This window comes from Microtus oregoni, unplaced genomic scaffold (genome assembly GCF_018167655.1).
Source record: "Microtus oregoni isolate MIOR12 unplaced genomic scaffold, Mior012 000209F_ref0000067, whole genome shotgun sequence".
Classification (NCBI taxonomy): Eukaryota; Metazoa; Chordata; class Mammalia; order Rodentia; family Cricetidae; genus Microtus; species Microtus oregoni.
The window spans coordinates 68,345-89,444 of NW_024544867.1; the positions used below are offsets into that span (position 1 = coordinate 68,345).

At 36.6% G+C, this 21,100-nt stretch overlaps 1 protein-coding gene and 1 non-coding gene across 13 annotated transcripts in view; both read left to right on the top strand.

Moving 5' to 3' along the window:
- Nucleotides 1-21,100, top strand: part of Huwe1 (HECT, UBA and WWE domain containing E3 ubiquitin protein ligase 1) — a 138,715-nt gene that overhangs the window by 60,896 nt on the left and 56,719 nt on the right. For 11 of the 12 annotated variants that reach the window (XM_041647686.1, XM_041647689.1, XM_041647685.1 and 8 more), the window contains 9 exons: nucleotides 3,235-3,341; nucleotides 3,601-3,778; nucleotides 4,648-4,739; nucleotides 5,325-5,536; nucleotides 12,355-12,412; nucleotides 13,468-13,644; nucleotides 16,538-16,783; nucleotides 18,292-18,425; nucleotides 18,826-18,920. In XM_041647686.1, the coding sequence (XP_041503620.1) occupies nucleotides 3,235-3,341; nucleotides 3,601-3,778; nucleotides 4,648-4,739; nucleotides 5,325-5,536; nucleotides 12,355-12,412; nucleotides 13,468-13,644; nucleotides 16,538-16,783; nucleotides 18,292-18,425; nucleotides 18,826-18,920 (1,299 nt within the window). The remainder of the gene's footprint in view (nucleotides 1-3,234; nucleotides 3,342-3,600; nucleotides 3,779-4,647; nucleotides 4,740-5,324; nucleotides 5,537-12,354; nucleotides 12,413-13,467; nucleotides 13,645-16,537; nucleotides 16,784-18,291; nucleotides 18,426-18,825; nucleotides 18,921-21,100) is intronic. The other variant, XM_041647690.1, reaches the window with a different exon arrangement.
- Nucleotides 17,175-17,286, top strand: LOC121445569. Its single transcript, XR_005973964.1, has one exon. It is a non-coding gene; the product is annotated as a U8 small nucleolar RNA (small nucleolar RNA).

Here is a 21,100-nt window from a genome sequence, read left to right on the forward strand (position 1 = left end):
CTCTTAACCACTGAGCCATCTCTCCAGCTCTGTTATCGATTCTAAATCTTAAAGGATTTCTCCTTCTCTCCAGGACTAAGATGAAGAACTACCATCAAACATCTTGTGAAAACTAATAAGATTTTTTTTTTCCTCCTTGGAAGAACTAATTTTAGATGTCTGACCAAGCAACAGACTTGTTTCCCATGAAAGTAAACTTCCTGTTAACAGATCATTAAGCTCCACCATATTAAGAAAACATTTGAGGCTGGTCCTTTTTTACTGCATTACAGAATAGTTTAGGTGGTTGAAGACCCTAATTTTCAGTAGATCCCTTTCTGTTTTCACCCTTAATCTAGGTTTCAATACACCATGGATTTCTCCATATCAGAAGGGTGATGGTCTGTTTAGGTCTTTATACCCATTGGTTCGAAGTCTTTCCCTTTGCGGACAAAATGGGATATAGAAAAAATACAAATTACATTTTATTAGGATGCCATGCCTCTTAAAGGTTATGAGTTTATGGTAACTAAGGCAATGAGCAAAATTGTGACCCTTTTAGGAAGTCATTGTCCATTTTGTTGTTTTAGGTGGATGCCATTTAGCAGGCCATTATGTTTATATTAGTCTTTCTGCATGGAAAGATTCCAAGGTGCAGTGCCCTAATTTAAGGCCATACCTAGACTAAGCTGTGTTTTCCGATCATTGAGTGTCACTGGGAATACTAAAGGCATTTAATGTATTCTGTGGACTATAATATAGTAGTAGCATGGTATGACACAGAGTTTACAAAAAGGTTTGTGAGGTTTGGTTGCTATCCTTGGTAGGTCTGCTCTTTTCTGAAAGGAAACTAGAGGAGGCTGGATCTGGGAAAGATGAGAGGTTGCAGGGGGGAACTTGGAGGAGTGTAGGTTGGGTAAACTAGTTGGAATGTGCCAAGTTAGCAATCTAATCAATTTGCCAGTGTAAAGGATGTGTTTACCTGTTGGAGATTCCCAATGGCATTGAGTCTAGTAGTAGAGTAGGACAGATTTGGTAGGTGTAAGGTCATAATTCCTCAAGAAGGACTTGTATAACTGAATGTAAGAGTCAATAAAAAGGTGGCAGTGATTTGAAAGCAAATGTTTACTAAATCTTAGGCATTCAGGTAGTACATGTCCATGTTGCATCACAGTGCTTCATCACAGCCTTGATTCTGAATATGCACTCTTACACTTTATGTCATCACATCAGGTAATGCCAGCAAACACTGCCTGAGGCACCTTGGCTCAGATTCATGATTGCTATACATTCCAAATTGCAATGATTCCGCTATGTATGAAGTTTTCTGCTTATTAAAAACAGTGGTTTAATTATGGGAAAAAGACTTAATCTTTTCCTACCATCATTCCTCAACATACAAATGTCAAATTGATGGTTTGTTTGGATTGTGTTAGACTTTCTAAATTGATATTTGAGACTGTGCATGGTGGCTCTTGTCTGTAGTCCTGTTGCTTGGGAAGTGTAATAGAGGCAAGACGGCTCAGCTTCAGGACCATCCTAGAATATATGAGACCCCATGCCCAAAACAAAATAAAAATAACTATTGTATTAGTTGTCTTCAGTTTAATAAAATAACATTAAATTAATTTTGATTTTGTATTAGGACAGAATTTCCAGCAATTCCTAAAATTGTACTAAACATCCTTACATTTTGTACTTCATATTTATGGAAATGAGCATTCTTAGCACTGAAGATGTAAAAATCAAGAGATATCAGTTCTGAAAAACATAAAAAATGTTATGTGGTATTATCAACTGTTAAGATTGAATTTGCTGTGTAAAACTAAAAAGCATAATCCAAAAAAAAGGACTTAGATTTTTCAGAACCTTTGGTCAATAAAACACCACAAATGTCAGGGTTGAGAAATAGTATTCGGTGATTAAGACGACTTGCTGTTCTTCCAGAGTATTATAGTCTGCTCCCACATCCCAGGTTAAATGGCTCCCAGGTCAGGTGGCTCACTGCAGCTTAGGGGGTGTGTGGTTCAACACCCTCTTCTGATCTCTACGAATACATGCACACACATGGCATATACTACACAAACACTCAAATAAAAGCATATTTATAATAGTGTCCCAAATACCACTGAGAGCTGTTGATCCCAAATAATTGTTACATACATGCCATTTCCCTGTTGTTGAATGCAAATTTGAAATGTTTGCTCACTACCATATGTAACTACTGCATTACTCCGCACTCCACTGTACCATTTGCGAGCTGGGCAAGGGCCTGGAGATTGTCAGAACACACAAGAGACCTGGGTCATTAGAAAGGAATCATCTGAATGCTGTGTTTATTCAAGGCTATGAAAAACCTTTTACACCTAGCTGCTGCACAATGAAAAACCCCCCAGGCAGGTGGGAAATTACCATGCCCAGGGTGGAATAAACAATGGCTCTATAGCTAATCACCAGGCGAGGCAGAGGGGGCACAGGAACAAACAGGATATTTAGCTGTCTGGCCAGAAACTGTCCTCAAAATGAACCTGGGAGGCTGGGATAGATCCATGGGCCCTACAATCATGAATGAAAATTTGATTTTTTTAAAAAGAAATTAGATATATCCATTAGCAGCTTTGTTCTTAGATAGTTTCTAGACACTGTTTATATACCTTTTGTCAGATTATCAGATTTTCAAAAATCTGATATTCTTGAGTACACATTTCTGAATATTATGGGTTTTAAAGTGGTCAGATTAGTATTAATTTGTATCTGTATTATAATTTGTGCTATTAATATGTACTTTTTAATGCTCTATTTCCAATTTTAATTTACTAAATATTTCTGCAGAATACTTTATCCACATTCATCAGTTTATACATTTACCCCAGAATACCTGCATCCTAACGTGGCAAATTAAGCATTTAGAAACATCAGTTTTCACAGAAAAGAATGATTTATATACATATGTTTAATGGAATACTTCATTTAATGGTTATGGTGTGATGGATTATGTAATTTCCCAATTACATGTAAAAATAGCCAATGACAATATATCTGCACTTACAAATATGTGCTGGTAAAATAAAGGATTATCAGTAAAATTTTTCATATTTTATGTAAATATTCTTGGTATTCTGTTGGAATATTAATTTTCATAATCACAAGAGTATAAAATTGACATTGACTGTATAACTTTTAAGCTACTATTTATTTCCTTTTAATGCCTTTGAAGAGTCAGTTTTTCTTATTTTCCCTCAACTTTGTTTTTAGCTACTGAAGTGGTGACTGTGTTTGTATTTCAAGAGCCATCATTGTTGTCCTCACTGCAGGACAATGGGCTGACAGATGTCATGCTGCATGCACTGCTCATCAAAGATGTGAGTTTATTCTACCACTCTATAAAAATTATTCCGTGTATGTCCGTTTCCTAAGGTACATGTGCACATGCTTAAGAAGCAAGTGAAAAATAAGTTATTTTGTGAAAAATATTATGGCTTTTATGTGTATTGTTGGATCCAATTAAGACCTGGTTGTCACAATTTCTTCTATTATTCAGTATTGCACCCCTAGATATATCTTCTTTGCATGTGTATCTGACCTTATGTATGTTGCATTCAAATTTTCTATCTTCTCCAGGTTCCTGCTACAAGGGAAGTCCTTGGTTCCCTTCCAAATGTATTCAGTGCACTTTGCTTGAATGCCCGAGGTCTTCAGTCTTTTGTACAATGTCAGCCATTTGAACGTCTTTTCAAAGTTCTTCTGTCTCCTGACTACCTCCCAGCCATGCGGAGGAGGAGGAGTTCTGATCCTCTTGGTGAGTTCCTACTATTCATTTAATAATGGAAAGTTGATTTTGGCAGGGGAAGTTTTCCTTGACTGCACATCATTTCTCTGGCTAGGTATGCTCAGCTTAACGGGAATTATCACCATATATTCTATTGTTACAGGTAGGAAGGAATACTTCATCCTTAGCCTCTTTCCTCATAGTATTTCCATGCTTCTGAATAGTTCACTGGCCTGATGTTGGTAAGAAACAGGTATAGGACCCAGTGGTGTATTTCCAAGTCCACTATCTAGTGTATAAAAATTAGAAATGTAGAGTTTGATGTGAAAAGATGTTCTTATTTTCTCTAAAATAGTCACAGATAATTTTCTTCTCAGTGTGTTTGAATCTAAATTGGAGAGGAGTAAGAAAGTAATAGTTGGAGAAATTTTGTAGTTTGCAGAAATGTACTTTCTTACTTGGGAGGCTGAGTCAAGGTAATGACTGAAGTTCAGGAGTTTGAATCCAGCCTGGGCAACATAGTGTCACCCATCTCATAAATCAAGGTATTTTGTACTTTGATTTACCACTGCAGCATTCTAGTAAGGATCATTTTTCACAGAGGCAGCCAACGGATTGTTGATGCTTTTTTTCTTTTCTACTCTTCTTTCCATAAACTAGCTCCTATCTCAGACCTTAACAGTGGAGAGTTCGTTAGACCGATTTCTTTCCTCCTACAATGATTTGGAGGATCAAGGCTTATGTAAATTCATGCAGGAATGTGTGGTGTTAAAAATAAGCAGTTGAGTTTCTTCTTTCCATCTTAGGTTGGCACAAAAATTTATTGGTCTATATATTTTTTTAGTCTAAACATTCTTTTTTGGGTTTGTTTTTGTTTTTTCTTTCATGTTTGCTTTAAGGGGATACTGCATCCAACCTGGGGAGTGCTGTTGATGAGCTCATGAGACATCAGCCCACCCTCAAAACAGATGCAACAACTGCCATCATTAAGGTAAGGATTGATAATGACTGTGATTTTGATCATTTAGAAAGTACCTGCCTAATTTCTAAACCTTGGTTTTGGGCTGCCATGTTGTAAAACCAAATGGTTAAAATAATTACTTCAAATCTTAATAAGACGGAAGTTTATGTTAATTCTAGGCTTTTCATATTAAGACTAATTTTCTGAGTTAACACAGTTCCTTTGACTTCTTGATATTGCTTTCTTGTGAGATTAACAAGTACACAGAGGCTTAACTTCTATCTGTATGAGAATACTTCCCTTACTAGCCAGTTTTTCTTGGCTTTCCCCCTCCCTCTTTAGCTTGTCAGGCCAGTAGATTATTGGAATCAGTATATGAGTTACTGGTCCTTGGTAAAGGAGGACAAGGATGCAATCTTGAAAGATTTTAACTTTTTACACAATGTTCTCTTGTTTGTAAAAATGGAGTTAATGACTACATTTCAGCAGTGGTGTATTGGTAATATATACATTTTACATGGGAATATTAGATATATTGTACATAGGAAATCCTCACAAAATGTTAGATATTCCATCATTACATATAAATATAATCGTTTTCCCTCTGATTTTTAGTTACTTGAAGAAATCTGTAATCTTGGAAGAGATCCAAAATATATTTGTCAGAAGCCGTCCATCCAGAAAGCAGATGGTACTGCTAGTGCCCCTCCCCCAAGGTCTAATCATGCTGCTGAAGAAGCTTCTAGTGAAGATGAGGAGGAAGAGGAAGTTCAGGCCATGCAGAGCTTTAATTCTACTCAGCAGAATGAAACTGAGCCTAATCAGCAGTAAGTGTTTATAAGGCAGATTCTCCGACCTTATGGTGTTACTTAATTCTTAGTATCACTTTAAAAATTTATTCACTTGTGGCCAGAAGGATGGAACTCCTCCGGCCCTTGTTCAAACAAAGCAACTAACTGTATTGCTACTTACCCACTAACTCCAATGTCACTTCAGTCTACGATAATTGAAAATTAGCATAAGATCATTTTAAGGTTCTTTCTGACTTTTTATTCCTTTCTTCCTCTGTACTGTAAATGGTTCTGTAAAGTAATATCATTGGTTGCCTAACCTATTTTTTCTTAAAATTTTAGTTTATTATATTAAATCAGTATGCCAAGTTGGTCATCCTTCCCCATTGTTGCTTGTTTCAAGCACACGTGAAACAGTTTTTTATGTCAGAAGCAGAAGTGCTGTTTCTAGATAGTAGTAGTTTTACATTCATGCATATAATAAATGTTCCTTTTATCTGTAGATACCTTTGAGAAATGCATGAATGTTTAGCTGTGGCTATGAATCCTTTTGATCTGGTACTAAACTGGGGCATTGTAGTTAGGAAAATAGTCTGGTAGAGTATATTATTAAACCAGGAACAACAGAAGTAAACACCTTTTGGGACTCTAGACCAAACAACCGTGTGCTTGTTGGTGTCAATAGTATTACCTAATCTTCTGTCTGAGAAAGGATACCTACCTATCATCTTTCTACTTTAAAACCATGTTTCTAAAAGGGGGAGTGTCTGAAAGAAGGCAAGTCTTCTCAAGCGAATATAAGCTTCAGTGTTTCCAGCCAACCTATCATGATTGCCAGTAACCCTGCAAGATTGAGTTGCTTTTTTTGTCTATAAGTGAGAAAAGACTTGTTGAATGCAGAAAGTGGTTATTTGTGATTTTTAAGTCAATCTGTATGTTTCTATTTATATATAACTTCTTTACCTGAATGTTTTAGATTTTAGACCTAATATGCTCAGAAATCAAGCCACTGTTAGAGTAAATTAACATTTACTCAACAGCATTCATTTCTTAATGCTGTATTCCTTACCTGAGATAAATATCTATCACTGTCCACATTTGTTACTCTATTCCAAAACATCTTCCAATTGGGAATGGAAGCTATGGTCTTCCAATAATTGTACATGCTAATCCTATTCTTTTCTGTAGTAATGCATAAATTCCTATTTAATTCAGCAATGCTCCCTATCTCTCCTATCAAAGGGTTTATATTAACTGTGTGTTTGATATGTCACTTTCCCAGTTCAAGCATTCTTAAGTACCTAAAGATTTATATTTCCTTACCTCTCTCTCCAACACAACACCATACATACATAATCCACATGGAATTTTCAAATATATATGTATATAAAATTTCTGTAAATTACAGTAAACTGCACAGTTTAGAATTGTCATTTATGTTTTTCCATCCCAAATGAAGGCAAAACTGATCTTATTTCTGCTATGCATATAATAATAAGAATATCTTATAAATAGAATGAAAGTACAAGTGTGTGTTTAATTTAAAGCTTCTTATATTTGGCATTAATTACTCAATTGTATTTTGATGTTTTATCCTTATCATGTCTCAATAGCCACTGCTTTTCTCAGTGATAGTCTGTTGTATAATTGCGGTTACATTTATTTAGTTTTCTTGTTGATGAACTTACTAGTTTTTTGTTTACTTGGTTTTATTTTTTGTTGTTTTATGCTAAGCTAGTGCCTTTTTCTTGTCTTTTTAAGACATGGGTTAAAAAATCTGGAATAAGAAAGCTTAGGTACTACAGTCTACATTCAGAAACTAGAGTCTTGTTATGCGTGTATGTATAGCCTGGAACTTATCATACACTGTCTTCATAAACTTAGTCTTCCTCTTTCAGCCACCTATATACTAAGGCTTATGAGTATGTATTGGTATGTTTAGCCACTACAAATAATTTTGAGTTTTTATGTGGTCTTATCTTTTCTAAATTGTTTATATCAGAAAATCTGGTATTTCTGGGGATGAATTTACTTATCATTAAGTAACGGGTCTTTGTAGTTGGTGCCAGTAATTCACTTTGTACTTGATTTCTTTCAGCATACTGTGCTTACCTCCCACACCTGAGTGTTAGTTAGAAATTGATGAAGGTTTGTGGAAAGGAACTGGCATCTTTCCGAAAAGCTTTGTTAGGAGATGGAATCCTAGAGAAAAAAGCCAGGCGTTTAGATCCAAAGAGATTTAGGAGATACAGCTACTGTGTGTAGCATGATGGGTGTTGAAGGGTAAGTGGTTAGAAATAAAACAAACACTGAGCCTTCCAGTCACTCCAAAGGGGATTTCTGATTCTTTCAGATTTTCAGAGGATGCAGGGACATCTTACCACACTGTAGTAATGGGGGCGGCGGGGCTGCGTTCCCAGCACCCCGGCCGCCTGCTCGGCTAGCTTATGCCCCAAAATAATTACACAGACACTGTATTCTTTTAAGCACTGCTTGGCCCTTTAGCTCTAGCACTTACAGGCTAATTCTCACATCCCGATCAACCCATCTCTAATAATCTGTGAGAACCGGTCTTACCGGGAAGATTCTAGCCTAGTCCATCCTGGGTCGGAGCTTCATCCCGGGAGCGGGGCATGGCGTCTCTCTCTGAGGCGTCTGCTCCCGAGAGAGCTGTGGAGTCTCTGAGCTCACTTCCTCTTCCTCCCAGTATCCTGTTCTGTTTTCTCCTCCCACCTATCTTCTAACCAATAAAATGGGCCAGAGCAGTGCCTTTATTAGCCAATAACCTTCCTCCATCATTTCCCCTTTTTCGGTTTAAACAAAAAAAAAAGGCTTTAACATAGCAAAATTACATATAACAAAACAGTTATCAAGTAAAAGTTACAACAATCTTTATCATAACTAAGGAAAACTATAACTATAACTAACTATTCTTAACTCCATCAAAGACTCCAGAAAGATATATTACCTAAGTAAACAAGAACTAAGAAACTTCAAACTCTAGAAATGACAAAGATATCTCGCTGCCTGGACAGTCACCCAAAGTTCTTTTGTACCGTTGGGGCATCCATCTTCAGCCTTCAGGCCCATGGTATCCAGCAGACATTTCCATAAAGCAGGAAAATTCAAAGTCAGTTCAGTCACTATCTGTTGTGTCCTGCAGAATGTCTCGCAGACTCTTTCATGAATCAGGAACCCCGAAAGATCATCTAACCTTAGGCAAGTTCAGTAGTCCTCTCTCTGTGGGTTCTCTGTGTCCAGTTTATGCAGTAGTCCAGGCAAGAGCAGTTTCTTGCCCAAATGGCTATCAAACTCCATAACGAGCCTCTTCGATGCCCATCTTCCTCTTGAAGTAGATTGGTGCTGCCAGGAGCAGAGTTTCTCATTGTCATGAAAAGTCCTAAGTTATTAAAACATTTAAAATGCCATATTCTATAATCTTTGAAAAATATGAAGAATGCCTATCTAAAATATATCTCTATCTAGAAAATCTAACTAACATGACTACAAGCTTTACTATTATCGATGATTATCCATTAACAACCTATATTTCTTAATTATACAGTACATATTTAAATGAACTACACAATCACAATACCTTTATCAAAATCAGAAACACTTATACATATAAAAAAATTGACCTTAAATCTCTATCAATAAAGCAAAATCTATACTAATGTAAATTATTCATATCTATATCATATCCCCCTTTAAATGTAAAAGAACGTTTATAAACCATATTTGGGAACATGGGCGCAGTTTTTTCTCTCCAAACTGCTTCCTGCTGAATGGGGGCGTCGTTAATTAGGTCTTTCATGGTATAACCTGTGTGTTAGTTTCATCTCAGTTGGCAGTTGAGCGAAGCAATTTTCTGAAGATGTTCACAACAATTCTTCAGGAGGGCGTGGTCCATCATACCAAATCAGAATAGAAGAAATGAACAGCGTCTCATCCTCTGTGAAAACAAAATAAGAAACTCCTTTCCAAAGTATCATGTCCTTAGATCCAAATTTCAAAGCCAAGGCATCAAAACATCCATGTTGGATTAGCTCAGCAGCATCTACAAATAAATATCTTTTAGCAGCTGTTGGTCCTTCCTCAGCATTCAAACGATTCAAAGAGAGCATAATAGCATAGAGTATCAAAATTCTCTGTATATTTTCCTTTTTGTGCAGCTTTGTTTTAACCTCTATTTTGTTTATTTTTACTTTTAACTCTTTGCTTTTTGAGACAGGTTCTCTATATCTTTGACTTGAAGTAACTCTGTAGACCAGGCTGTCTTAGAACTCTCAGAGATCCGCCTGTCTCTGCCTCCCAGGCATTCGGGATTAAGGTGTACACTACTACACCTTGAACTCACAGAGATCTGTTTGTCTCTGCCTTCTAGGCACTGGGATTAAAGGCGTGTGCTACCACACACAACAACTCTCTTCCTTTTTTTTGTTTTTTACTTTAAGAACTTCAACTTTTAGTCTGCATATATTTTTAACACACTTTAAACCATTCAGAAATTTTCTCTGTCTTTGAATCTCTCTTTACTGTATATCTTTCTTTTTCTGACCACATGAGTCTTTAATTTACCAAGCAATCTCAGTAGGACTAAAGGCGTGGCTTTGCCAGCTAGATCCAGTCCATTCCTTAGCTTTCCAGCCTCATGGCTGAGGTACTGGCTGTAAGCATTTTTACTGGATGGCATTTCAAGGTCCCTGCCAGCAAGTGAGCTACAACAGACAACACTCAAGTCCTCTCTCGGTAGCCGGCCCTCCTGCCTCAGTCAGAGTTTGCCCTGGCAGGACAGCCCAGAAAGCCGGCATTTTTAAACGGCGCAGCTTTTTTCCTGCTACGGCTAAAAACCGAAAAGCATGCCTTCAGCTTTTCGTCAACACCGTTTAAGTGTTTCGTGGCAGGACCTCTTAATGAGCTGCAGGCTTTGCAGCTAAAGCTGAGTCAGGAAGCCTCTCTTAGATGAAGCGCTTGCTTGCCTCTAACAAGCAGAGCAGACCCGAGAACACAGCGAGTCTAGTTGCCATCAAACAAATCGTAGCACTTTACTCCAAATGCTCTATTCAAAAGCTCTGTCTCCTGCAGGAGCCAGACAGAGATCGCAATGGCGGCACAGCCCCAGGAAGTCGCGCTTTAAAATGACACAGCGTTTTTTCTGCTACTGTTGCCGAATCAGGAAATCTCTCTACAGCATGCCACCAACAAACAGCAAAAATCTGTGTTAAACTCTCGCTCCCTTATTTTTAAGCCTTCTCAGGTTTTTTAAGTGGGTTTAGGCTGTCCACACGTCTGGGCGCCAACTGTAGTAGTATGGGGCTGCAGGGCTGCGTCCCCCACACCCGGCCGCCCACATGGCTAGCTTATGCCCCGAAATAATTACACGGACACTGTATTCTTTTAAACACTGCCTGGCCCATTCTCTTCTAGGCTAATTCTCACATATTAATTTAGCCCATTCCTAATCATCTGTGTGTAGCACCCCAAGGTGTGCTTACCGGGAAGATTCTAGCCTAGTCCATCCTGGGTCCCAGCTTCATCGCTTGTGTCTGCCAGGGAACAGGGCATGGCGTCTCTGCTGAGGCGTCTGCTCCGGAGAGCAGAGCTGTGGAGTCTCTGAGCTCACTTCCTCTTCCTCCCAGCGTTCTGTTCTGCCTACTCCTCCCACCTATCCTCTAACCAATAAAATGGGCCAGGGCAGTTCCTTTATTAGCCAATGACCTTCCTCCATCACCCATGACTTAGTTAGTTAGTGATAGAGATTATAGTTTAAAGTTGCCTTGGTTTAGGACTGCAGGAAGAAGGGGAGGGACTGGACTTTGTTTTGCAACCAAGGCCTATATTCTCTAATAATCTGAGCAAGTACATGTGCATGTCAGTTCTTCATTCTAAATGATGCCTGGAATGTGGGGTATGGCCTGATGTTTTCCAGAGTGTTGTACCAGCCGTATGTTAAAGTGTAGGTCCATAACACAACACTGAGGAACATTAAAATTATAAGTTTATTTTGGTCCTTGCAACTCAGTAACAATTGTTTGTTTTTAGAGATAGTGAGTGTAGAGAGCTTTTGTTAACCTGCAATGTGACCCACTGAGCCAGCCTTTTTGTCAGAGGTAGATTTTTCATGAACTAAGAAAATCTGACTTTGGCTGAAGAAAATTTGACAGTGGTAATAAATTGATTCATTTACATTTCAAATGTGAAAGTTACAGGCTTTGACAATACATCTTTAAATTGCCTTTTGTGAAAAACTGATGGGGTAAACCACTACATATATAGTATACTGACATGAATAGAAAATTTATGTTAAAAATAAAATTTAGAAGAAAACTTAAGTAGAAACTAGAGCATTCTGGAAACGAGTCCTTGGAACAGATCTGAAAAAGAGGTGTCAGAGGAGTTTGTATAATTGTTGTTCATGAACTTTCATCCTGCAAGTAACCGATTAATGGGAAAGGAGGCCTTGAGAATTCAGCTTTCTCTATGATAAAATTTCTCAGTCTTAAATATTTTTAAGCAAAACTAAATGCTCTAATCTAACAATATTATGTTCCTACGTTTTATGTTTGCTTCTTTGCCTGGTTCTTCCTAGTAGGCTAATGATTGGTCTTTTAATTGAATTTATTTTAAATATTTTTTTTTGTTGAATTCATATAGTAGTTTGATTAGATAGGATATTTATACTCAACTCCATCTTCATTATTAATTTCAGGGTTTTTTTTTTTTTTTTGGTCTTAAGTGGTTTAAAATCTAGTATGGCTTGAACTAAAGTTTGACGCTGTTACCGGTCCTCACTTGGTTATCTTTCACTGGTATTGTGAATTTCTGTGTAACTGACTCCTTTTTTCTTACAGGGTTGTTGGTACGGAGGAACGTATTCCTATCCCTCTTATGGATTACATCCTTAATGTGGTAAGATTCATTGTAGAAAAAAATTAAAGACTTTTGCTTTTCATTATAATATGTCAGGTTGTCAGAACACAGTAATTTTAATGTTTATTTTCCCTGGGACCTTTAAAGTACAGAGGGTTAGATGTGAAAACCTTAAAATACTTTGTTCTTGTTCCTTTTGTAACAATTAGCCAGTACTCCAGCCTTTTTATAGTCTGTTTTCTGTTCACTGCTATTTTTTGTACATAAGAATTTTAACAAGGTTTGATGTGTTAGGCCCATATTATGTCTTACTTTGTCCTTCATGCTTTTTTTTTCCCCTATTTTACGTCTCTTTATAAAGAAAAACCTGCGTGTGCCTTTTAATTTCCCATCTCATAGGAAAATGAGAATTCTAATTTTCCCAGAATTGAAAATTCCCATTACTATTTATTCTTTACTGTTAAGCACTTCCAAGACTTCCACAGTTAGTTTCTCTTGTGCCTACATGTTTTTGCTGTTTACTACTTTATATCTCCTTAAATTTTTTTTGTAGTTCAATAGCACAATTCCTGGAGTTCATGTTTTTTTTTTTTTTTTGGTTTTTCGAGACAGGGTTTCTCTGTGGCTTTGGAGCCTGTCCTGGAACTGGAACTAGCTCTCTAGACCAGGCTGGTCTCGAACTCACAGAGATCCGCCTACCTCTGCCTCCCGAGTGCTGGGATTAAAGGCGTGCGCCACCATCGCCCGGCTGGAGTTCATGTTTTATCTATATTATGTGTCACATGAGACAATTAAGACATTGGACCCATTTATACCACTAATTCAGAGTGTTTCTCTGAGCAAGTGATTTAGCTTTTCTTTGCCTTCATATTATTTGACTCCTGGTGTGGTTGAAAAAGGTGGATTGGGAAATTGTATTTCCTTATTTTCTGGATGATTTGTGTATGTACCATTTATCCCTTTTTGCTTGAAGTTGTGTTATTACAGGAAGTACTGATTTCTTGACTATAAGGCTGCCCTGATGTCAAATTGGCTTTTTATTTCAGAACAGTGTTAGCGTCTAACTTGTAAAAAAAAACCTTTTCATTACCTAGATGAAATTTGTGGAATCTATTCTGAGCAACAATACAACAGATGACCACTGCCAAGAATTTGTGAATCAGAAAGGACTCTTACCTTTGGTTACCATTTTGGGTCTTCCCAATCTGCCCATTGACTTTCCCACATCTGCTGCCTGTCAGGCTGTTGCAGGTGTCTGCAAATCCATATTGGTAAGACACATCTCGCCAAGTATTTCCTCTTAGAAATGAGTTTTGTAATACATCTGTGATTGTATTTTTAGTATTCTCCCTTACCCATAGATGAAATTGATAAATTTGTGTCTGTTCCGCTTAATATATTTCATACTATTTCTCATAGAGAAATTATTTTTCTTTGTTTTCTGCATTTGCTGTGTAGTCACGTCCTTTGAGTTTATATGAGTGTAAAGTGTATTTCAAAGAAAGCTTTCTAGCCTTCATGCTTTGTTATGCTAGCATTTTTGGTTTTAGTGTGCTCTATTCATTTTGCAATGTATTTTCCTTTTTCCCAAGCTTTATTAGTCATGAATTGATCTGTAATTTATTGCTTAAATTTTGCGGGCCCCCCCCCCCCCCAGCTCCTTTATTTCCCAAAACACCTTTGATTTTAAAAACACCTTTGATCTTGCAAGCTTCTTGTTCTCTCCTGTTGCCTTAACCTTGGCAATTATTTTACTTTCTCTAAATTATAGGTATTGTATATTATTTGAGATTGTTATGACATCAGGGTTTATCAGGTTTGTTGATTTTTACCAGTTTTCTTTTTAAAGCTAAATGATTGTCCATTTCCCCTTACTGGGCATTTAGGTTGCTTCCATTTTTGCCCCTGATGAATATTATTGTAACTCCAGTGTATAAATAGCTCTTAAAGAGAGATGGCTCAGTGGTTGAGAGCATTGTCTGCTCTTCCAAAGGTGTCCTGAGTTCAATTCCCAGCAACCACATGGTGGCTCACAACCATCTGTCATGGGATCTAGTGCCCTCTTCTGGCCAGCAGGCATACACACAGAATGTTGTATACATAATAAATAAATATTAAAAAAAATACATGCAAAGATTTGCAATTTGAATCTTTTATATGTGTACTTGAAGGGAAATAGCTCAATAGTGATAATCATTTTTTGTGTCTGTGTGAAATTTTCAAACTACTTTTCTAAGAAGCAATTTTCATTCCTGCTAGCTACATGTAAGGACTGTATTTTCACTATCTCCATACTAGATCTTTCTGTTTTGTTTTTTAATAATAGCCATTCCAGAGTATATAAAGTAGTGTTTCATTTTCATTTTGACTTGCATTCCAAGTAATTGGTGATATTGAGCATCTCTTCCTTTGTGTACTTGAGTTATTGTCTACGTGTGCATCTTTCTAAATGTATATTCATGTTCTTTATTCTATTTTTAATTGAACTAAGGTGTTTTGCTGTTGATTGTTGAATATCTCTGTATATATTGGGTATCACTCTCTTTTCAGATACATGACTTGAAAATATCCTCATTCTGTGGGTTGTCTTTACTTGGTTGATAATACCGTGATATACAAAAGGTTTTGATGCCACTCAAGGCCATTTTACCTTTTGTGATGGTTGCCGTCATTGTTTTCTGTGTATTGGTGGTGGTGTTTATCCAAGAAATCGTTGCCAAGAAATTTAGACAGTTTTCCTCCTATGCTTTACTAGGAATTGTATTATTTAAGTCCTTAGGTCTTGATACATTTCGTACATTTCGAGTATTTAGAGATCCAGAAAGTTCAACTTCATATTTTTGTGTATGCATACCACGTTTCCCCCAATATCATTTATTGAGAAGACTGTCATTATATTAAATCATCTCCTATCACTCTTTTCAAATACCCCTTAACTATAAAATGTGAAATTTCCTTCCTGAGCTTTATTCTTTTCCATTGGTTGTTATTGGCCAGTACCACAATTTTGATTACTAATAAATTTGTAATAGGGTTGGAAAACAGGAAGTGTGAGAACTCCAAATTGAGTTGTGTTCCTGTACCCCAAGACTATTTTAGTTTTTTGGGGTTCCTTGAAAAGTTGTGTGTGAATTAAGAGAGTAATTTTATACTGCCTTCCACCCAACAAAAGAAAAATTGGAATTTTGATACTAATTGCAATAAAGCTCCTCTGTCAGCTGTTTTGTGCCCTGATAAATAATTTCTAGAAACTGCAATTTAATGTTTTATTTTGTTTCACTTTTTGCAGGTATAAAGTGCTTTCATAAGAGAACAAGGGGAAAGGACTGATCTAACTACCCCACCTCTAAGATGCTCTGTGAGGAGGGATAGATTTATTTCAAGCCATAGGAAGGCAAATAATTTCTAGCTTTGCATAACAAGTGGTAATCTTTAATTGCCAAATTTTTCTTCCCTAACTTGAAAAGAAATGTATTATTTGGGTTGTCTAATAAAATAATTTGCCTTCCTGATGCCAAGCTCCTAGTCATCGCTCTTGTTTTGGAAAGAAGAGACAGCATTATAGCTATGAAATTACATCTTTACCTGAAAATATAATTCATTTATTAATAGTTTGACCAGTCAATAGCTTTTATCATACTTGCTTTCTCCTTTATTTCCTTTTGTACCATTTGTACTACTAGAATGGTTATGACTTAGCTTATGTAACATTGAATGAGGTGAAGGTTGAGGTTCACATGACACCTCAGTCTCCTTACTCAACAATGTTTACTTGCATTTTATTAAAATATTAACTTCTTAGAAATGGAAATAAAAACATTGTAATATGACTCATTTTCTAGATTTGGAACTTTGCCTAACATTGCTCCTTTCTAAGCAGAATTTGAAACTAACCTCTCATACAACAGTACAACAGACAGTCCTATTTGACATTCATATGATTTAAGTATGATTGGCTCAAGTCTAAATATAGTTTATTACACAAAGATAGTGAAATATATTATTCCTGGCTTCATATTTTGGTACTGTCATTTATAAAGTGAGAGACATGACTGACTGAAATTTGGGAGAGTTCAAGTACTAGTCATTTCCACTGTGAATATTAAAGGCATGGTTTACATATATGTGATTCATTATATTTTATCACATTCATTATTGTTTCAGACCCTGTCACATGAGCCCAAAGTTCTTCAAGAAGGTCTCCTTCAGTTGGACTCAATCCTTTCCTCCTTGGAACCTTTACACCGGCCCATTGAATCCCCTGGGGGATCAGTGTTACTTCGAGAACTGGCATGTGCAGGCAATGTTGCTGATGCTACCCTCTCAGCTCAGGCTACACCTCTGTTGCATGCTCTCACTGCTGCCCATGCCTATATCATGATGTTTGTTCACACTTGCAGAGTTGGACAGGTAAAAATAAAGTTTTCTGGTTTCAACTTTAAGCCAATGAAATGCCAAGGGTCTTGATAGACCTGCCAGATTATTGTGCCTAGAACAAATCTACCTGGAGTAGTAACTGAAAGAATAGCCTGATTTAACATTGAGATTTTTTTTTTGATAGTTTTATCTGTTTGGTGTTATAGGTTCATGCTTTAGATTGGTATGTAGTTTCACTGTCTTAGGTTTATTCTGTTTTTGTTGTTGTTTTGGTTTGGTTTTGGTTTTAGTTTTGTTTTATTTTGTTTTTCGAGACAGGGTTTCTCTGTGGCTTTGGAACTTGTCCTGGTACTGGAGGTTTTATTCTTATTAGCAGTTGTGTGACCAAATAATTTGTCATATTAATGGGACTTTTAAGAAGTAATTGTCAGGAGGTTAATCCTTACCCGTTCCTCCTTTTGGAGGGCAGATAGAAAATGATGAGTGGAGCTTGCATGACTTGCTGATTAGCATTTCCGTGTTTGTTCCTATCCAAAAAAAAGTAATCATCATTGTTTTTCTTCTGTAACATAAAGGGTTGAATTTATGTTTTGGCAGGCAAACATTAATTTTGGTAGCCTTTATTACTAAGTAATCTGTGTATAAGTATATGTAGACATGACAATAAGATGACAAAAGATATTTTATTACAAAGCATTTAAATGAATAGTTAGGAGACAACAACTAGAAGAAAATGTGTCAAATGCTTTGTCTGCAATCTCCGGTCTTTCCTGTTCCATAAAATGGCTGATGGTGGGAAGATGACTCAGTTCCATAATGCTTGCAATATAAATCTGAGGACCTGAGTTTCAGTCCCCAGAAAATGCATAAAAATGTCAGTCCAGCTGGCACGTGCTAGAAAAGCACTGTAAAGACAGAGACCGGTGAATTCCTGAGTCTCCTTGTGAACTACCAAACAAGGTCAAATGCACAAACTCCAGGTCAAGAGAGACCCTGGTTGACCCTGGTTGTTTTCTGGACTCTACAAGCATAAACACGCACGCATACAATAAAGGAAAGTAGCCTATCTGAGTATGTCACCATTTTACTACCTTTATTATCTTCAGGAATTTATTACAAAAATAAATAACTTCACAGCAACACCATTATTTTCTGCTTATGGACAAGAATGCATTCTCTACCAGCTCATTTTTTTTTTTTTTTTTTTTTTTTTTTTTTTTTTTTTTTTTTTTTTTTTTTGGTTTTTCGAGACAGGGTTTCTCTGTGGCTTTGGAGCCTGTCCTGGAACTAGCTCTGTAGACCAGGCTGGTCTCGAACTCACAGAGATCCGCCTACCTCTGCTCATTGTTTATATAGCCCAGATTTTCCTTGATCTCATTGTCATCTCCTGCCTCCAAAAATTCTGGGTTTATAGTCGTCTAATATTACCAAACAGAAAAATAGCATCTTACATCTTTCTAAAATAGGTGAAAATTGATTGTTTTAAAAAACATTATTATTTGGAGACTGTGTCAAATGTGAATGCTGCTTTTTGGTTGCAGAGTGAAATTCGTTCAATCTCCGTAAACCAGTGGGGTTCTCAGTTGGGTTTGAGTGTTCTGAGCAAGCTAAGCCAGTTGTACTGTTCTCTGGTGTGGGAAAGCACTGTCCTTCTCTCTCTGTGTACTCCAAACAGGTAAGAAAATAATCTTTTCTTATAATATCTTGCTTAGCTTTTCTAACAAAGTTAAGAAAGCTTGCAAGGTTCCTTTGAAAAGTATGGGAGAGTTTAATAAAGTTTCAGTGCCTCTTCGTCCTGTAAACTTTCTAACATTAGGAATTAATTAACTGACAAATTATAGCAGCTTATGCATGATTGATTTGATTTTTCAGAGATGGTTGTATCAGCATGATACAAATCTTACGTATTGCTACTTCCAGAATTGTTGCTGTTTTTATTGTGTTTAGGATAACTTAACTGCTCTAAGAACTATTGTTAAGCAAGTCAGAGCCCTATATAGAATATAAGTAAACTATAAGAGTGCTTTTGTTTGACTTGGTTTTTGTTTGTTGGTTTACTTTTTCCCTTGTTGTAGCCTACCATCAGGATGTGAATTTGGCCAGGCGGACATGCAGAAACTGGTTCCAAAGGATGAGAAGGCAGGTACGACCCAGGGCGGAAAAAGATCAGGTAACTCTAAGAAACTAAAATCTTAGTCACTACCTCTCCTAAATTCTGTCCCTGTCACTTCATAGGCTTACTATGAAACTTAGTTAGCTCTTTGTCATTCTTAGTCCTTAGTTTTCATCATTTGGCTGATTTTTAATTATTAAATTTAGATTTTTATTGGTCATTTCTCCAATAAAAACATAATACATTAAACACAACAACAGAACACATTTCTACACCAAATAACATACACCGTGTGAGAAGTATCTGCCTGATCTTTTCCCTGGGTCTATTTAAGAGTGCCTTAAATGGGGGAAAAAAATCTATTTATTGATCTTTCTTTTTTACATAACTGCCAAGAGCTGACTATTCCCTTCTTAGTTTCTAATGTACTATTTTGGAAAATGAAAGTTTTTCATTTTGATTTTATGTAAATATAAGATTGAGTCCTAAAAATTATTATGCCAAAGTACATGATGATATTTTAAATTTTTGTGTGAATTCTCAATTTTTTAGTATAAATTCTCTGAAAACTGGTGGAGAAAGCAATTATTTCTCAATTTTATGAACAGCAATTTTGATTATACTGAATTAAATGATTTGTCAATTGAAAACTTCCACCTATTTTTGCCTTTTAATATGGGTACTGAGTTGAAATTAGATACAGACTGTTTTAAAGTTTATCCCTTTTTGTCATTTTTTGTTCTTTAATTAAAGTTAGAGTTCCAAAATAGTGTAATCAGAAATCACACACCATTCTCTGACCTTTGTAGCAAACATGAAAGTGATAAAAAAAATTATTCAGAGATTTTTTTCTTAAACATGAGTTCTACCTCAAATAAATAAAAAGTAAAAACTAATGGAGACAGTTCTATTTATAAAAATCTATTATATCCTTTAAAATGCATGAAAATACTGAAAGGGAAAGCTAAGGGACTAAAAGCAGTTATAGCTTCTTAATAAATAAGAACTTAAATAGCCTCTGGTTTTTCTGGGGAGTGAATAAGACTGGAGGAGTATATATATACACATGCTTCTGAGGTTAATTTTAGGGAAAATGTATACCTCAAATTTTAGTCTGTTTCTAGTTTCAATCAAAGAATAAAGGTATTTATTAAGAAACAAGGATAAAATTTGTCAAAGAATTGCTTCTCCCACAAGTTTATAGACTTCTTTTTGACTTTGTTGGGATTTTTTTCTTTCTCAATCTTCACATGTATCACAGCCCCATTTCTAGTAGTAGGTTTAACAAAGAAATCACAATTTCTCAAAAATTATTAACTTGAGTTTAAATATACAGACAAAGCCAAGTGATCCTAGTAATTTTAAGGTAAAGAAAGACAGGAGAAACAGTAGTTCAATGTAACCTTTGGCTACACAGTGAATTTGAAACCGGCATAAGAACTTGCCTCTATGCTGCACCATCACTTCAAACCAAGTTTGCATCTCAGTGCACATATAATAAGCCTGGCATTTCAGGCATCCCTGCAACCTCAGTTTCAATGGGAGCTGGGTGGAAATAAGTGGATTATTGAGGCTTGCTGGCTTCCAGCTTAGCTGATAAATCTCTAGCCCCAGGTTCAGTGAGAGACCCTGCCTCAAAGAAATAGGTGGAAATAGAGGAAGACAGCAGACACCCTCTTCTGGCTTCTGTGCACACCTGCACAGGTACACATAATAAGTAAGTAAATAAATCTTTTTCAAACTGGGTACTGGCAAGATTGCTCAGTAGTTGAAGGCCCTTGTTGCCAAGCCTGAGGACTTGAGCTGAATTCCTTAGGCACATATAAGTAGAAGAAGAAAGAGAATTGACTTCTAGAAGGTGTTCTTTTGACTTCCACTCACACATTCCACATGCACATACTAAACAGATAAAACATAATTTTTTTTAAAGAATCATACTCATTGGGGGCTAGAGAGAGATGACTCAGCAGTTAAGAGCATACCAGGGAACCCACATTTGATTCCCAGTACAAAATGGTACAAAATCCAGTCCTTGGGGGCCCAACACCCTCTTAGTGTGGACATTAGGCATGTATAGAAGTGTAGACTCATACATGCTGGCAAAACACTCATAATTTAAAACTTCCTACTTAATTCCTGTTCTTGTGCAGGATTCTTAAATGCTGGGAACTAAAACTGTCCCATGTTTTGTAATGTCCAGTTTGATTCTATCTTGCGTGGCATTTTTAGTGACAGCT